Raw genomic sequence first — 17,808 nt, forward strand, 5'->3', positions numbered from 1 at the left:
CACCGTTGACATAATGACACATTGGAAAGACGCATTTCCTATTCAACTTAGTTTGAACGAGCAGCTGATTAACAGATGTAAACACTGAGGCTGAGACAGTAGAGCAGCAGAGAAGACGATTTGAATGCTCCTGGCCTTCGATTAAAGCACCTAATTGTGCTTTTCTTGTCTCTATGACAAGCACCTGCATCAACAGTCATTCCAGAGCATGAATATAGCGTGCAGAAGGCTGGGTTAGATATTCATACTGCATGCAGGATCATGCTGCTCATAGTACCCTAAAGCTCTGACCCGGCACAAAGTCAACGAGAAACAGATGTTTCTTTTGCAAAAACTGCAACCCGCTAACTGTTATTCTGCTCTAATACCAGGTATACTGCAATCATACCAGCTTAAAGTCAAGCAGATTCTTCAGATGTACATCTGTCAAGACTATTTACATTCAATACATGAGGAAAATTACTACATTGTTCCTAAAGACATCCCTGTAATCCTAATTGACTACATCAGATCTACAGTCGAGAAGCTAAACCCATTGGTTGTACCCACAAAACTATAAAAATATAAAAAGACATCTAAAAAATGAATTCATTATTTAAAACCAGAGTAAACTGGACAGACTATTTTGGTCAGCTTACTCTCCGAATTTGGATTTGTATCACAGATATCACTCATGTACCCACACACTGAGCCAAAAACAGTCATTCCTGCTGAAAAAAATAACAGTTTTAAGGTGGTCAAACTGGTCAAGCAGTTGAGCCAGGTCTACATCAGTTCAGTCAAAATAGTCAATCAGCATTGACCAGCATGATCAAGATCTACCCGGTCAACCTCAGCCCAATAAACTGGTATTCTGGTTGATTAAAACAACCAAAATCTACCAGCTTGGACCATATAAGACCCTGCAAAACCAAATCATTCCTCAAAGTAATTGTAGTTTAGCTGGAACTTCCAGCAGGGACAGGAACATTTCATTCGAATCAGAGAATGTGGATCTGCCTGCCATAAAGTAGATGTTTTCTCAGAGATTTAACTCTGTTGAAATGACAAAAGAAAACCGCATTTCAGCTTGCGATGATAAAACATTACGGGTGAGCGATATATTCCGGTAGACACAATTAACCGGTAGAAATTTTGGACTATAGTCTCTACTATTGGACTATCGTTTTTAAAGCCTTGCGGTTTAAAAACAAGTGGTTTTTAAAACCGTTTAAGGTAATAAGCAGCGAAAGAGGACTTATTTTGGTATTTGTGCGCTGTCTGAGAGACTGTTTTTGAGCACACACACCTGAAACGTGCGCACTTAAAGCCACTGCTCATAATGAACATAGCGCCTAGAGTTCTTTTTAGCACCTTTGAACAGTCAAACACACACACTTGTATTTCAAAATTCTCGTCTTTGTGAGTATCTGCATAAACAAAGTCATTTATGTATTTATATTTAGTGGACATAAATGGTTGAGAAAGAAAGCGCATGAGTATCAGTATATTTAATCAGTGCATTCACACTTAAAGTGATAGCAGCCTAATAAACCTGCTTTGTTGCAGTTCCCCTTCAGGGACTACCGCTGCGTGTAATCGCAGTGGGAACGCCCCCCAGCGTAGCGCGTCTGAAGCATGAATGAAATCAGTCAATGGAGCGTCACAGCGGGTGACGTCACCGACCAGGAAGCTATAAATATCCCCTGAATACACAAGCCACCAGCTTCTGTTACTTCAGCAGCGCTCTGTGTGTGTCTGATATCTTTCGATTGTGTTTGTCTGATTTTGTCAGGAGTTTTCACTATATATATATATATATATATAAAAAAACCAAAATGAGCGAGCAGTATAGAAAGTGTGTTCCCCCCTGTACACGTTACATCACGGGTAGGGATTCTCACGAGTTATGTGTAGCTTGTTTGGGAGTTCAGCATGCCCAGTCGGCTCTCGAGGGAGTCGATTGTGAGCATTGCGAGCTGTTGAGGCAGAGCGGCGGCGCTTGACTTGGGGTTCGCAGATGGATCTCACCGGCGACCCTAAGACGGGCCCCGCCCTATCTCAGCTTTCTCCGGCGGGATCCAGTGCCTCTCACCCGGCTCTGGAAGCACGCGCTGCGGCGGTTACTTCTGCCCGGGTGGAGGCACGCGATGATGTGGAACTTAGATTATCCAGTTCTGAGGATCTGGATGTCGAAAGTTTGGCATCAGAGGAAACTAGCTCACTTCATTATACTGCTGAAGAAGGTTTAATGGATGTGTTATCTCGGGCTGTTGAAAAACTCAGTATTGAATGGCCAACTGATAAACAAGAATCTAGAAATAAAAGCAAACTAGATGATAGATTTCTCTCTGCACGTCCTCAGCCTTCTCGCCGGTGCTTACCGTTCTTCCCAGACCTTCATGCTGAGGTTTCAAAGACCTGGGTTAGACCGGTTTCGAGCAGAATATATACCAATCAATCCAATGCTTATGGTAATATTTTTGGTGCAAAGTCTGCTGGATATGTGACGATGCCGAAGGCGGAGGAGACGCTCGCGAGCTATCTCTCTCCTGCCTCGGCATCTTCGCTTAAAGCACCGGCTCTTCCTTCTAGACCACTGAAAAATACTTCTGTGCTGGTGGGGAAGGCTTACTCGGCGGCTGGGCAGGCGGCTGCATGTTTGCATACAATGGCCATTATGCAGGCTTATCAGGCTGACCTGCTCAAAGATGTGTGTGAGGGGGGAGAAATTTCGGCAGATATGATCAATGAGCTCAGGCAGACTGCTGATCTCACTCTCCGGGCCACCAGGGAAACAGCTAAATCTGTTGGCCGGTCTATGGCAGCCATGGTGGCCACAGAAAGGCATTTATGGTTGAGTCAAACCTCTATGAAAGAAAAAGATAAATCTCTCCTATTAAATGCTCCTGTTTCGCCTGCGGGCCTCTTCGGTGACGCTCTTCACTCTGTCACTGAGAGGTTCCAGGAAGAAAAAAAACAGGCGGCTGCTTTTCATAAGTTTATCCCTCTCAAAGTGCGCGTCACTGGGGCTGCTGAGCGAGGGCAGTCCCAGCCGTCGAGTTCGTCTTCTAAAAGAGCACAGCAGAAGCGGAGTGTCGCGTCTCGTGCCCCCCCGCAGACAAACTGGAGGGACGAGGCGGGGCGCTCTCCGGTGCGGCCTTCTCGGGGCAGGACTGATCTGAGGTCAGTCATTGTCGCCAGGAAGGCCGCGTCGAAAAAGTCCTGACGGGCTGAACGTCAGGACTCTGAGGGTGGTCCCCATTGGGAAAGACTTGAGTTCGCCGCTCAAAAACACGGCGCCCTGTCTTTCTCGATGCCCTCAGGGGTCTGTTCTACTAACCCTGCCTATACAGGGCGTAGAGAGACTCGGCGAGCGATTTCCCGAGAGACGCTCGCCCCCTCCGAGGAGGGTTGTGGAGTGCTCAGACCAGCTGTTTCCTGCCAGTATGTTACAGGGCGCTGTGTCTGTCACTCGGGATGTTCATCCAGAGGCCAGCCTCGAGAGGCTGGTTCCCTTAGTAGAGTTCCTGGCGGAATGGGAAATGCTTCCCAATGTTTCTCAGTGGGTCCTGAATATTATAAAGAACGGGTACGCTATTCAGTTCAGAACGCGTCCACCTCGGTTCAGAGGGGTTCTGCCCACGGTGGTGGGCCCCGAGCAGGCTCCGGTATTAGAACAGGAGGTAGAAACTCTGTTGCACAAAGGGGCTATAGAACGGGTTCCTCCGCCCAGCAGGGAGTTAGGATACTACAGCCGGTACTTCATCGTTCCGAAAAAAGATGGAGGGCTGCGTCCCATTCTAGATCTGCGTCTCTTAAATCGCACTGTAGGGAAGCTCAAATTCAAGATGCTCACTCTCAAACAGATCGTGTCACAAATCAGATCCGAGGACTGGTTTGTCACGATAGACCTAAAGGACGCCTACTTCCATGTATCCATCCTCCCTCAACACAGGAAGTTCCTGAGGTTCGCTTTCGGGGGCGAAGCGTACCAATATCGGGTTCTTCCGTTTGGCCTAGCACTGTCACCCCGCACGTTCACGAAGTGTATGGATGCAGCTATAGCCCCGCTGAGGCTGCAGGGCATTCGTATTCTGAACTATATAGACGATTGGTTAATTCTAGCTCAATCAGAACAGCAGGCGGTTCGGCACCGAGATGTCGTTCTTGCTCACATCAAGAGGTTGGGTGAAATTTCAATAAAATTTTTATATCATAAAAACTTTATTCAAAGCAAAAATAACTATATCATGATATATTATCACTATATTGTTATCATGAAATAAAATTATTAATATCGTGATATAAGATTTTGGTCATATCGCCGACCCCCATGGTAAATCGGCTCAATCAAGCAAGCCTCCACTAGCTTAACCAATGCAGCCTACCAGTCATAACTAGTTATGTATGGTCAACATCTACCAGGGGTGCATTTCCCCAAAACATTGTTATCTAAATATGGTCGCAAGTTCCATTGATCTCTGTTGGTAACAATGGCACCTTTTGGGAAAGGTATCTCAGTTTGTCTAGTCTGGAAGGAACATTTAAAATCATCAAATGCTGCTTCTGGCTGATTTTCCAGCAGATATGGTGTGATGTCATAGGCTTGGTTGTCTCTTCTGTGATCTGCTGTAAAGCACAGGGGAACCTCTAGCAGGAGACAGCAGCACGGGCTAACATATTCAGTCGTAAAAGTTTCCTGACCATGTGCAGATGCTTTATGCTGTGAGACACAGAGGTCAGAAAATACATTTCTGTAGGTTTACACCACTCCAGATATACTAAGATCCAGCATTCCAGTCTACTAGGAAACAATCCTAAAAACGTCAGCCAAGGTCATTTGAAACTGTCAAAGGATTTTTAATAAAACCATGAAGAAACAGATGGGAGGAATCTGCTTCTTGAACACAACCAGTTTTATTGGAAAGAATATGTTGGCTGACCAACTTCACCAGCATGAAACAACCTGGAACAGCAAAGAAATTATCCTGGTCTTTTCAGCAAGGTATTTGGGTGTATGGTGTCCGGTTATGGTTCAGTTGCAAACAAGACGAGAAAAGAAGGATCTAAACGCTGTTTATTAACGATTATTAAACCCCAACTCAAAACAAAACACTCCAGATACTAAGACTCAAAAACACGAACACAACAACCAGTATAAATTACGAGAACAGACAGTGAACTGAAATTAACAGAATACACAACCAATCCAATCATCGAAATGAACAACAGGTGCAACTGATAATCAAATCAATGAAAAACCATAGAGAAACTAACAGCAAAGAAACCCATCCAAAACAAACACAGATCACCCGTAACATGGATGCACTGATGAAACATTTCTGTGCCGATATCAATATCCGATTATTTAGAATGACATCTGCCTATATAGTGGATCGGCATTTTATACCTTGTTTCAAAGTAATTACAATTAATTACACAATTTTTAAATAAAATTTAAAAAACAAGGAAAACATGTTATGGAGAGAATAAAAGTTAAAGAGAAACTGCTTTTAGTTATAAACAGAAAACATTACTTTCCAGCTTGTGAAATTCTAGCAGTGCAGAGATTACAAATTGCAATTCTGTTGCCATTGTCACTCGATTCAAAGTAAATCACAAGAGACATTTTCTTCATACACAGCATGATTTCAGTTTTTTTGATTGACAGGATATAAGTAGCCCTGATAATAGGCTGTTTTTTAAACAATTGGGCGACATCCAATTTCATTGATTTTTTTTTTTTTCGCCTAATACATTGATGCATACCTGGATTTTTTTTTTTTTCAGGTATGCTTTGTATCTCTTCTATCAGGTAATGAAAAAAATGACATAGGAATTGGCACACTGCAAAGCTGCTTCTCCTTTAGGGGGTTTTACTGTAACTTGAGATAAGCGGTGTATGAGTGAACATTTACTCATATGCCTAATGCCCTGTTCGAGGAATTCATAATCAACTTTTTTCCATGTCCTCAGGTGAGATACAGAGATAAGACAGCCCATTTTCCATCGCTACTACTGCAGATGTGTGGATGAAGAAGAGCGAGGCTTCACAGTAGCACACAAACACATGCCCCTCTTAATCTAAGATCCCTCAAGAGATAAATCCTTCATGTTGGCCTTTACAGCCATCTGAGCAACATAATTTCTACACTTCAAAGTTGGTCCCCAAGAACCAAAAGGTTCTTGTTTATCACAGCTCTTGGCTCAACTGCCTTGTTTGGACAATCCTGATGGATGTTTTATTGCTCAGATGTTGCTCTTTCATGGCTCACAAGACTTCAGATATTTATTTAAACAGTCCTCAGGAGAAATAAAAATAGACACCAGAGGTGTCAAAAGTATTCACATTTAATACTCAGGTAGCAGTATAGATACTAGGGTTTAAAAAGACTTCCGTAGAAGCTGAAGTATCAACTCTAGCGTCATACTCAAGAAAAAGTGTAAAAGTACTGGTTTCAAACGTATAAAAGTAAAAGTAATGTAAGGAAAAAAATGCCATTAAGGACAAAAGCTTAGGCCGCGCCACAGGAGCCTATTAGTGCACTACCACACCTCTTCAAAAAAAAACTTTTCTAAAGGCTATAATGACTATAATGTTATATTAAAATGTTAATGTTGAAAAATCTGGGATGCACTAGGCTACCTGTTTCAGCTGAATATATGCCCATTGAAGAAGAACGCATTTTAGAACAATGCAAATACATTAAAGAACCATATATGTTTACTACATACATGTGCGATGGATCGCGTACAAACCAATAGGGTGTCGGAATGGTATATGTTTATACTTCTCATCCAACCACAATCAAATTCACTCTATCTATTCATTTATCTGGATAGGGTTTTTTTTTAAACGATGACAAGCCGGAATGAAAACAAGCTGAAATGAAATAGGAGTAACGAGGGTATTTTTAAAATGTAAGGAGTAGAAAGTACAGATAGGTGCATGAAAATGTAAGGATTAGAAGTAAAAAGTCAGTTGAAAAATAATTACTCCAGTAAAGTATAGATACCCCAAATTTCTACTTAAGTAAGGTAATGAAGTATTTGTACTTCGTTACTTGACACCTCTGCAAATGACACAACTGTTGACATTCAGTATACATAACAGAGCTATAAAATAAATGCGGATCGCAGCTCAGATCAGTGGATCTTTTTTATATATTTGAGTATTTCAAAAGTATTTCAAACTTTCCAAAGGCACTATAAACCTAAGTACCATTTATTTTGATTGATGTAAACTATGAAAAAAATAGACGACAAATGCACTACTCACAATCTCTTTGACGATCTTGTCCATGACGCTCTTATCCTGTAGGTTGTGTACGTAGCGGGCGGCTGGAGGACTGGCCAGAAGTCGCAGCTGCTCCATGTTGGCAGCGGATGTGAAACCTACTGTGAAGAATTTAATCCCTTGGTTCTTGGCATCAGCTAAAGCAGAGAAAATATCGGGATTCTTGGGATGCGACACGCCGTCGTACAGCAGAATGGCCACCTTCACGGTGCCAGGCCCAGACTCCTCCAGGTAGATGCGGGTGAGGTTGGTGATGGCGTAGGTGGTGTAGGTACCGTGCCCTATGTAGGGAATGGGCCCAATGCGGTCATGGAAGGTGGCCACACCTCTCCAATCTTTAAAGGTCTGCTCGGTGATCACATGGCTGCTGTACTGAAGGACAGCAGTTCTGAAGTTCAAGCCCTGTCCGGTTTGGAGATTTATGTTCTGGATCCGGGTTACGAGATCTGTAACGAAGCGCTTCTCTTGGGCATGGTTGCCTTTGGCACTTTCTGAACTGTCCACCAAAAATGCCAGTTCCAAATTACAGTCCTCATCTAAAAGACGGAGAGAACAAAAAAACCCAACATTAATTCAAAATTTTTAACTCAAAAGCATGTTATTTTGACATATAATTTCAGAATGGATGTAAAAAACTTTTTCAAACATCTTTGTTTCTTGCTGAGAGCAAATATCCTTCATGTCAAACATGACTGGTTTTATTGTTTTTATTGAATATAAAAGAGTTGTGTGAAGATTCTTCAAAAAATCTTGTGGACCAACCAAAAAAATAACAGCATACTAGGATTGTTATCGTTAACCAAAAACTAAAATTACTAATAAACATTAATTTAAATAGAAAAACAAAACTTAATAATAATAACAAACACATCAAAATGACTAAAACTAAAACATTAAATCTAAATTTAAATTTAACAAGGACTTCAATCGAATTTCACTGACACTATAATAAATGCAGCATACTGGTTTGGGATGCCATATTTATTTAAAAACCTTTAGCAAATAAATTTTTTGGGGGATGAACTATTTTTTTAAGTGAGACTTGAAATAACAAAGTGACAAAAATGCTGAATTTCGACCACTTTAAGTATAATGTGTTCTGCCACTAAAGGACAGCCATTGACTCCTATTTGACTTGAATTGTTTGATACATAAATACCATAAAGTTTCTGGCAAAAAAAACATTTAAAGGTAAAATTAAATGTGATCCATCTGAAATTGCCCTAGTCTACAGTAAATCACATTTATGAAGTAAGAAACATGTCAGAGAGGAAATTTGCCCCAGGACGGTGAGCAGCATTTAGATCAAATTCAGAAGCCCTGGAGAGGAGAGCAGACTGTAGGGCAAAGTATTTAAATCAGTTTCATATGTTAAAAAATCATATTCAATCAACATACCTCACATGTCTAAAAGTTAAGGATTACACATGACAGATGCATGAATTAAATCGGTCTCGATTATCTCATTACACCTGCACTGTAAAAAAATGTTTGTTGACTTAACTCATTATTTTGTGTTATCTTTTTGCATGTTTTTTTTTTAGTTTAACTAACTTATTTTGAAAAGTGTACCTGACAAATTTGGAAAGGTTTACCTGACAAATTATAAAGTACAATGAACTGATTTAATTTAGTTAAGTAAACTTTGAATCAAATTTTAAGCCACCATTATGGTGATCAGTGTTTGCTTTAGTTGGGCTCGTGACCCTTAAACTGTTAACATTAGATTTTGTTTGGCAGTTGTATCTGAGTTATAATTGCCAGATGATCAAAGAGAAAAGGTGATTCCGTTGGTATTGGTTATGTTTTAACATACTCATTACTTGAGTTTTTAGTGATTCTATAGCAAAAGATATTCACGCTTTTTAATATAGTCCAAAATATTTCTTGAAAGTTTTTCTGATCAAAACACTTTGAAAAATAATTTTGTATAGACACACTGACATCAATAATCAGCCAGTGAATCTCAACAATGGTGACAATTATAAAGCATCTTGCAGTGCATTCTGGGTGCCACCAATCAAAACTCATGGCTCCCATCATGCATTGCGGTATGAATAAATTATGATCTGAAGTAAAATCCTTTTCCTAATTGAATATTCTGTTTGTCACCATTGTTGAGATTCATACACTGATTCTTTATGTTTGTGCCTAAAACATTTTTTTTTTATCAGAACAACTTTTAAGAAATCCTTTGGATTATTTAGACATTTCTAGATCTTGTACTGTATAATCACTGTGATGTTGTAATCACCATTATACATTTAAAGTCAGTGATTAGGCTATAAATGAGCTTTGTGATGCAAGTCAAGTGATGATTATGTCAAAACATAACCAACACCGTCAGATCACCTTTTCTCTTTGATTATCTGGCAGTTATAACTCAAATACAACAGCCGAAACAAAATATAATGTTAACAGTTTAAGGGTCACAAGACCAACTAAAGCAAACATTAATCACCATAATGGTGGCTTAAAAAAATTGATTTTATCCTTTGGTGATTCTGCTTGTTAACATCAGGTGTCTTCAATAATGGTCAATCATCACTCAATGAATCACTATATAAATGCCCAGGAGAGTTTATTTAATTCTGGAGTTTTTGCTGTGAATAATTCTGAAAAAAATGCTTTTACTAATGTTCATTTGCAATTGCACTTATGAATTTAATGTATGATTTATTATTATATTATTTGTTAACACAAGAGTCAAGACTATAAAACGCTTATTACGAACTAAAAACTCGCAACAATCACTTTCACAATATAAAATGTCACACTTACTCTGTATCAGTCTATTAATTCTGAAGACACGGACCAAAAACATACTGGTGAAGCCAAAGGAGTTCCCTTTCGTTGTCACTCCGAGTTACGTCGGATGACGACGAATGGGGTTTCGCTTAGAAAGCCTATCAACTTCGAGTATTCAGGGATTAAAGTTCTCCGTCGCTACGACGGATTTCCGTTAATTGCAGCGAGTCTATGAGGGATTTCCGTCAATTGCAGGGTTCCCTTCTGTCCTTATGTTCCTTAATGTCCTAAATTCACTTTTCATAATTTAAGGCCGTAAATAGGCTTTCATTTCTCAAATAGTGTGATAAATGTCTTAATTTTAGTTTGAATAGGTCTTAAATTAAGGAAAGACGAGGTGTATTCACCCTGCTGAGGGGGATGTGATAAAGCCTGGATTGGAGCGAAAGCACGTTCCTCTCTCCACTCTAAGCATACTGTAATCACTTCGCTTATGGTCCAGTCCGGGTTTTCAATTCCCGCTCACGAAAAAACTGCTCCGTGGTCACTCAATTAATCTTTTTGGATAAGTGCATGTCAGGCTACAGCTGGTTTGCTGCGGTCCGAATCCGAGCGCGATTGTTCCCAGCGCCCCCCGCAGCTTTGGTCTGGTTTCACACTCAACTTGATTCTATCCAACCCTGGTGCGATTGCGTTTATATTACATCATCGGAAACGTGCACGGCGCATGATAGAAAACAGAACGCGGGTCAATATTGGCCGTTTCTCAATACCAAGTATGCAAACTTCGGACTTGCCAAGTTCGACTCGGGAGAACAATTCCCGAGGACGCGAGTCCGGTTATTCTGCAAACGGAACAGTGCGTAGTTGATCGCGTCACTCAGCACGCTCTGGCTGCTCCGGTTATTTTTATGTATATGGTTTAGTTTAGATTATATAACATTACACAACCCTGTCTCTTTTTGTTAAATGTCAGTTTTAATGATCAATAATATCCAATATAAAAGTATAAGTAGCCTAATAGGTAGGCTATAAGAAGCTATACAATGAGAAATAAATCAAACAATTCAGTCAAACATTAGTCAGCTCTCTAATTGGCTACAAAGTTAAAGTTAAATAGCTTAAATATATAAAGTTATGAAACTTCACTTTGCCCTCAGCCAAAACGATTTGCCATGGAACAAACTATATATTAATATAGTTTAGCATTGTTTGGTCTTATAAGATAAATAAAAACATGCACTGAAAAGTTATGTAGATGGTTGATTATTTGTCAAGCTAATTAAAATTTTTTCATAGATTAAAATAGCTTTTAAAATATGCAAACAGGCAATATTAAAGTGGTTTAAAACATCTCCCCTTAAAACGCTATTAGTCTCGACTATTTAAATAAAGTTAAAGGAATATGACTTGGCCTGAAAAAAATTTCAGTCAGAGGATTTTTTTTCACTTTAATCCCTGAGTATTACAAAACGAGCCAATGGCAAAGAAATGCCATGGGTCTGCGGAATTTGCATGGCGTAACTCCGCCCCACCTCGTGGGTATAAAAGGAGGAAGCCGGCAGCAAGCAGATATGTTTTCGCTTCGGAGCCAAGTGTATTCTTCTCTCCACAAGCCATCTCTGAATTGTCAGCTTTACAAACGACTACCTCGAGTGTTGGTGTGACGGCGATCTACGGCGAGAGCGTGCTTCCTGCTGATCTGTTGCAGTGGTCTGCCAGTCGGTGCGTTTCTCCCCGGGTGCTTCAACACTTGAGTTTTCTCTCACTAAAAGAGCTTACACGTGGCACGTCTTTTTAAAGATGTCTCGCCCGTGTACTTCTGGTTGCGGCAGATTGGTATCGGACTCTGATGGGCACGAGCGTTGCATAGTATGTTTGGGCATTGATCATGCTAGAGCAGCGCTCGTGGATGACTCATGTTCTCTCTGTGGGAACATGACCATCGCGTCATTACGGTCGAGACTCCGTGAACTCGCAAGAGTGAGAGTCCCCTCATCCACCCCCCGTCCTGCGGCTGGTGGCCAGGGTGATCTGAGGGTTACGGTCTGGAACAAGGCGCCGACTATGTGTCCGCGACCCCAGCCCCCCTCTTCAATGACGGTGCCCGCTAGTGAACTGCTGATTCCCGCGGGTCTACCCTCTGGTGGCCCGCGTGCTTCAGTTGAAGCTACAGAGGAAGATGCCATGTCTGTTGCAGCATCACTAGGCGGGTTTGACTCTTCTGGAAGTGAGGGCTCGTCACAGCTGCCACCTTCCGGTGTGCATACGGCTGTGCTCGAGTCTGATCCGGAGATGACGGCCATGCTTTCCCGGGCAGCCGCGAGCATCGGACTTGAGTGGAGGCCTCCACCCTGTCCTGAGCGCTCGCGGCTGGACGATTGGTTTTTGGGTAAGGCCGCCGACCCTCGTCCTCGGCAAACCCCAATACCTTTCTTCCCGGATGTGCATGATGAGATCTCGAAGTCCTGGAAGACCCCCCTGTCTTCTCGGGACCGCTCGCTGGTCTCATCCGCCTTTCCTCCCCTCGATGAGGCAGCTGCCCGTGGGTACACTGGGCTTCCCCCGGTTGAACGCTCTGTTGCCATGCAACTATGTCCTCAGAGTGCTTCTTCTCGGGGCGAGCCTAAGCACCCATCCAAAGCCTGTAGATTTTCGTCGACCCTGGTGGCGAAGTCTTACAGAGCGGCGGGACAGGCGGCTGCTTCACTGCATGCTATGGCCACTCTGCAGGTCTACCAGGCCCAGATGCTCAGAGACATGCACGAGGGTAGGACAAACCCAGGGCTCTTTGATGAGCTGCGCGCCGCGACCGACCTTGCTCTCCGGGCGACGAAGGTTACCGCGCGCTCCCTGGGTTTGGTGATGTCCACAGCTGTGGTCCAGGAGCGACATCTGTGGCTGAACCTGGCTGACATGCGGGACGCTGAGCGGACCCGTCTGCTTAACGCCCCCTTGTCCCAGGCCGGCCTCTTTGGCGGTGCAGTTGAAGTTTTTGCCCAACAGTTTTCAACTGCCCAGAAACAGACCGAGGCCATCAGACACATTCTGCCCCGCCGGCCCGCTGCTGCCTCCACCTTGCCGGCCGGGCAGACGCCTCGACCTGTTTCCCTCCGAGGGCGCCCTCCTGCGGCTCCCGACCCTCCCGCCCGGACCACGCAGCAGCCTCCACCCAGGGCCGGTCGCGGAGGAAGCCGTAAGAAGGCGCCACAGCCCTCTCCTGCCCCGCCCCCTGCTAAACGCCGGGCCAAGCGGCGCTCCTGAGACGGGCTGCTCAGGGATGATGATTGTTTCGCAGGAGGTGGTAGCAGGACCACTCCTTCCCCCGGTGGAGGGCCGGGGGAGAATCTTTTGTTCTCCACTCCCCGCTGCTCACCCACGGGTGGGCAGCACCCTAGTGTGGTTAAAGTCAGAAACAATCCCCTCTTCCCTGAGCTCACAGAGTTCTCGGGCGACACAGAGCGCCGCCCACAAGCCGTGCTCTCCTCGCCCCCCTCTGTCCCAGACGCGGTTGACACGGCGTGCCGTCCACGGACCGCTTCGCCCCTGTCCCCCTCTGTCGCCAGACCCCTGGCAGAGCAGGCCCCCGCGGGACGACCAGCCTGGTCCTCCCCTGGCCCCCTCTGCCAGGGCGCGGTTGCTAACTGTGCCCCCTCTCCGGGCCGCTATGCCGTCCACATCTGGGCCAGTTACTCCGCTTCGCTGCCCCTCCGGGGGGACGCCTGTGGCTCGCATGATCCCGTTGGTTCAGTTCCTGGGAGCCTGGCTAGAGCTTCCCCGTCTGTCCCACTGGATCGCGCGTACCGTCAGGCTCGGCTATGCGATTCAGTTCGCACGGTCTCCTCCCCGCTTCAGGGGAGTCCGCTCCACTTTGGTCGGTGGCAATGCCCCTATCATGAGAGCAGAGATTGCCACCCTGCTGGCGAAGGGTGCAATCGAGACTGTCCCTCCAGCCGAGATGAGGTCCGGCTTCTACAGCCCCTACTTCATTGTCCCCAAGAAAACCGGTGGGTTACGGCCAATCCTGGACTTGCGCGTGCTGAACCGCTCCCTTCACCGGATGCCGTTCAAGATGCTCACCGCCAAACGCGTTTTCGAATGCATACGGCCCCAGGATTGGTTTGCAGCGATCGACCTGAAGGACGCCTACTTTCATGTCTCCATTCTTCCTCGACACAGACCGTTCCTCCGGTTTGCTTTCGAGGGGCGGGCATACCAGTACGCGGTTCTCCCTTTCGGGCTAGCCCTGTCTCCTCGCATCTTCACTAAGGTCGTCGAGGCGGCCCTTGTTCCCCTTTCGAGAGCAAGGGGTTCGCATCCTGAGTTATATCGACGACTGGCTGATCCTAGCTCACTCTCGAGATCAGGTTTGCGAACACAGGGACCTAGTGCTTCGGCACCTAGCCCGTCTGGGCCTTCGGGTCAACTGGGAGAAGAGCAAACTTTGCCCCGTGCAGAGGATCTCTTTTCTCGGTATGGACATCGACTCGGTCGCCATGTCCGCGCAGCTTACGAGCGAGCGCGCGCAGTCACTGCTGACTTGCCTAAGACAATTCGAGGGCAAGAGTGCGGTTCCACTGAAACTTTTTCAGAGGCTCCTGGGGCATATGGCATCTGCAGCCGCGGTCACGCCGCTCGGATTGCTTCATATGAGACCGCTTCAGCTTTGGCTTCGCGACCGAGTCCCGAGGTGGGCATGGCAACACGGCACGTTCCGAGTACCAGTTACTCCGACCTGCCGTCAGTTCTTCACCCCGTGGACGAACCTCGATTTTCTCAGGGCCGGTGTCCCCCTGGCACGAGCTTCCCGGCATGTTGTTGTCTCAACAGATGCCTCCACCACGGGCTGGGGCGCCATGTGCAATGGACATGCTGCTGCGGGCTCCTGGACAGGACCCCAGCGGCTGTGGCATGTCAATTGCCTCGAGTTGTTGGCAGTACGCCTTGCCCTGCACCGCTTCCGGGCGTTGCTCAGGGGTCAACACGTACTAGTCCGCTCAGACAATACCGCCACTGTAGCGTACATCAACCATCAAGGTGGTCTACGCTCCCGCCGTATGTCACAACTCGCTCGCCACCTCCTCCTATGGAGTCAGAAGCATCTGAGGTCGCTTCGAGCCATCTTCATTCCCGGAGCGCTGAACTGTGCAGCCGACGAGCTCTCACGGCTTCAGTCCCTCCCTGGAGAATGGCGACTCCATCCCCAGTCGGTTCAGCTGATTTGGGACCAGTTCGGGGACGCGCAGATAGATCTGTTTGCCTCTCACGACTCGACCCATTGCGCCCAGTTCTATTCCCTGACCGAGGGCACGCTCGGCACGGATGCTCTGGCGCACAGCTGGCCGCAGGGCCGCAAGAATTTCTTTCTCAGGGACGGGGCACCCTATGGCACCCTCGTCCCGATCTTTGGAACCTCCACGTGTGGCTCCTGGATGGGACGAGGCAGGTTTGAGTACCCTACCACCAGCGGTGGTGGCTACCATCACTTCCGCTAGAGCGTCGTCCACGAGACACGTCTATGCGTTGAAGTGGAACCTCTTCGTCAACTGGTGCTCTTCTCACCGAGAAGACCCCCGGAGATGCTCGATCAGTGTTTTGCTTTCCTTCCTTCAACAGGGGCTGGAGCGAAGGCTGTCTCCCTCCACCCTGAAGGTCAATGTTGCCGCCATTGCCGCACATCATGACCTCATCGAAGGTAAGTCGGTGGGGAAGCACGACCTGATCATCAGGTTCCTGAGAGGAGCGAGGAGACTAAATCCTCCTCGTCCTCCTCTCGTTCCCTCTTGGGACCTCTCAGTGGTTCTAACTGCCCTGAAGAGTGCTCCCTTTGAGCCCCTGCAATCAGTCGAGCTTAAGTTCCTGTCTATGAAGACAGCGCTCCTGGTTGCACTGGCCTCCATCAAGAGGGTTGGGGACCTGCACGCATTCTCCGTTGACGAAGCGTGCCTGGAATTTGGGCCGGCTTCCTCTCACGTGATCCTGAGACCCCGGCCTGGATATGTGCCCAAGGTTCCTACCACTCCCTTTCGGGACCAGGTGGTGAACCTGCAAGCGCTGCCCTCGGAGGAGGCAGACCCAGCCTTGGCACTGCTCTGTCCAGTACGCGCTCTCCGCGCCTATGTAGACAGAACGCAGTGTTTCAGGACCTCAGACCAGCTCTTTGTCTGTTATGGTGGGAAGCTGAAGGGAAAGGCTCTCTCCAAGCAAAGGTTGTCTCACTGGATAGTGGACACCATTGCTTTGGCTTACCAGCAGCAAGGTCGACCGTGCCCCCTTGGTGTGACTGCCCACTCCACCCGGAGTGTGGCGTCCTCTTGGGCTCTAGCGCATGGCGCCTCGCTAACAGACATCTGCAGAGCTGCAGGCTGGGCGACACCTAACACATTCGCCAGATTCTATAATCTCCGAGTGGAGCCTGTGTCCTCTCGTGTACTCGCTTCAACCAGCTAGTACCGGACCCGCTCAGGTGTCTTCGCTTGCTCGCCATTCCACTCCACGGACTGGATACGTGCGATACTTTCCTCAAGTGAGCTTCTCCGAAAGCCCTGAGCTCCTCCAGCACTCCTGACGCCGGCGCCAGTGTCTATTGCCTGTGCGTCGGCTAGGTGCCTCCCGTGTGCATGGTCCCTCCTCTGAGCGACCCCCACATGTGTATTTCCACTGTAAGCCTCTCTGAGCGTGTGTCTTTCCCTTGGCAAGCCACCTTGCCACCCCTGGGGTTGAAATATTCCACCTGCGGCTGGACACCCCAGTGTTTTCCATATGCTTCCTTCGGGTCATATGTGTATTCTCTAAGTCCCCCCCCTCCGGGCTGGCATTAATTGCATACTTCCCCTAAGCTTGGGATATGCTTCCCAGTGTACCTTGGTATTCCTGTGTTATATGGAGTCCTTTGTCCAGGCTGACAGGGATCTCGATTTACGCAGGGCACTGGAAGACAGCTGAGAAGGTGGCGTGATTAGACTGGTAACCCCATTCGTCGTCATCCGACGTAACTCGGAGTGACAACGAAAGGGAACGTCTACGGTTACGTATGTAACCCTCGTTCCCTGAGTAGGGAACGGAGACGTTACGTCTGCCTGCCACTTTCCGCTGTACCGCGGGGATCGCCTGAGCTCAGTCTTGGCTCCTCAGCGAAGAAACATATCTGCTTGCTGCCGGCTTCCTCCTTTTATACCCATGAGGTGGGGCGGAGTTACGCCATGCAAATTCCGCAGACCCATGGCATTTCTTTGCCATTGGCTCGTTTTGTAATACTCGAAGTTGATAGGCTTTCTAAGCGAAACCCCATTCGTCGTCATCCGACGTAACGTCTCCGTTCCCTACTCAGGGAACGAGGGTTACATACGTAACCGTAGACGTTTTTTATCATAAAAAGTAAATACAGTATTTTGCAAGCCACCTGCTGTTTGCTGTGTTGAAAGGCAAATAATATTTACCGTTGTTTTTTGGGATGACATTTGAGGTGATTGGTTTATTTTTGTTTCTTCCATTTCTCTTGTCTTCTACATCATCAGCATCATCATCATCATCAAGATCCTCCAGCTGAGCCAAAACAAGCTGAACTCCCAACAGCAAAACCAGCCAACTCACACACAGCCGTATCATCACTACAGTATGAGAGAGAGACATTATTAAAGATGGATAACATAATTTTCAAATGCATTTGCCACATTCAAATTTTGCAATCAGTAGCTGTTTATTTGCTCTTCACTCTTCACTAAATAATATTAACATCATATTGGCACATTACCTCGAAAAAGTGGAATTAGAAAAGAAAA

At 46.2% G+C, this 17,808-nt stretch overlaps 1 protein-coding gene across 1 annotated transcript in view; it reads right to left on the bottom strand.

The window, feature by feature from the left end:
* Positions 1–17,808, bottom strand: part of col28a2b (collagen, type XXVIII, alpha 2b) — a 48,757-nt gene that overhangs the window by 30,632 nt on the left and 317 nt on the right. Inside the window, exons 2-3 of the mRNA XM_077199803.1 lie at positions 17,467–17,637; positions 7,262–7,815 (exon numbers count right to left, since the gene is read on the bottom strand). Of these exons, the coding sequence (XP_077055918.1) occupies positions 7,262–7,815; positions 17,467–17,637 (725 nt within the window). The remainder of the gene's footprint in view (positions 1–7,261; positions 7,816–17,466; positions 17,638–17,808) is intronic.

Source organism: Siphateles boraxobius, unplaced genomic scaffold, assembly GCF_051911475.1.
Source record: "Siphateles boraxobius isolate OS27281-9 unplaced genomic scaffold, OSU_SipBor_1 41, whole genome shotgun sequence".
Classification (NCBI taxonomy): domain Eukaryota; kingdom Metazoa; phylum Chordata; class Actinopteri; order Cypriniformes; family Leuciscidae; genus Siphateles; species Siphateles boraxobius.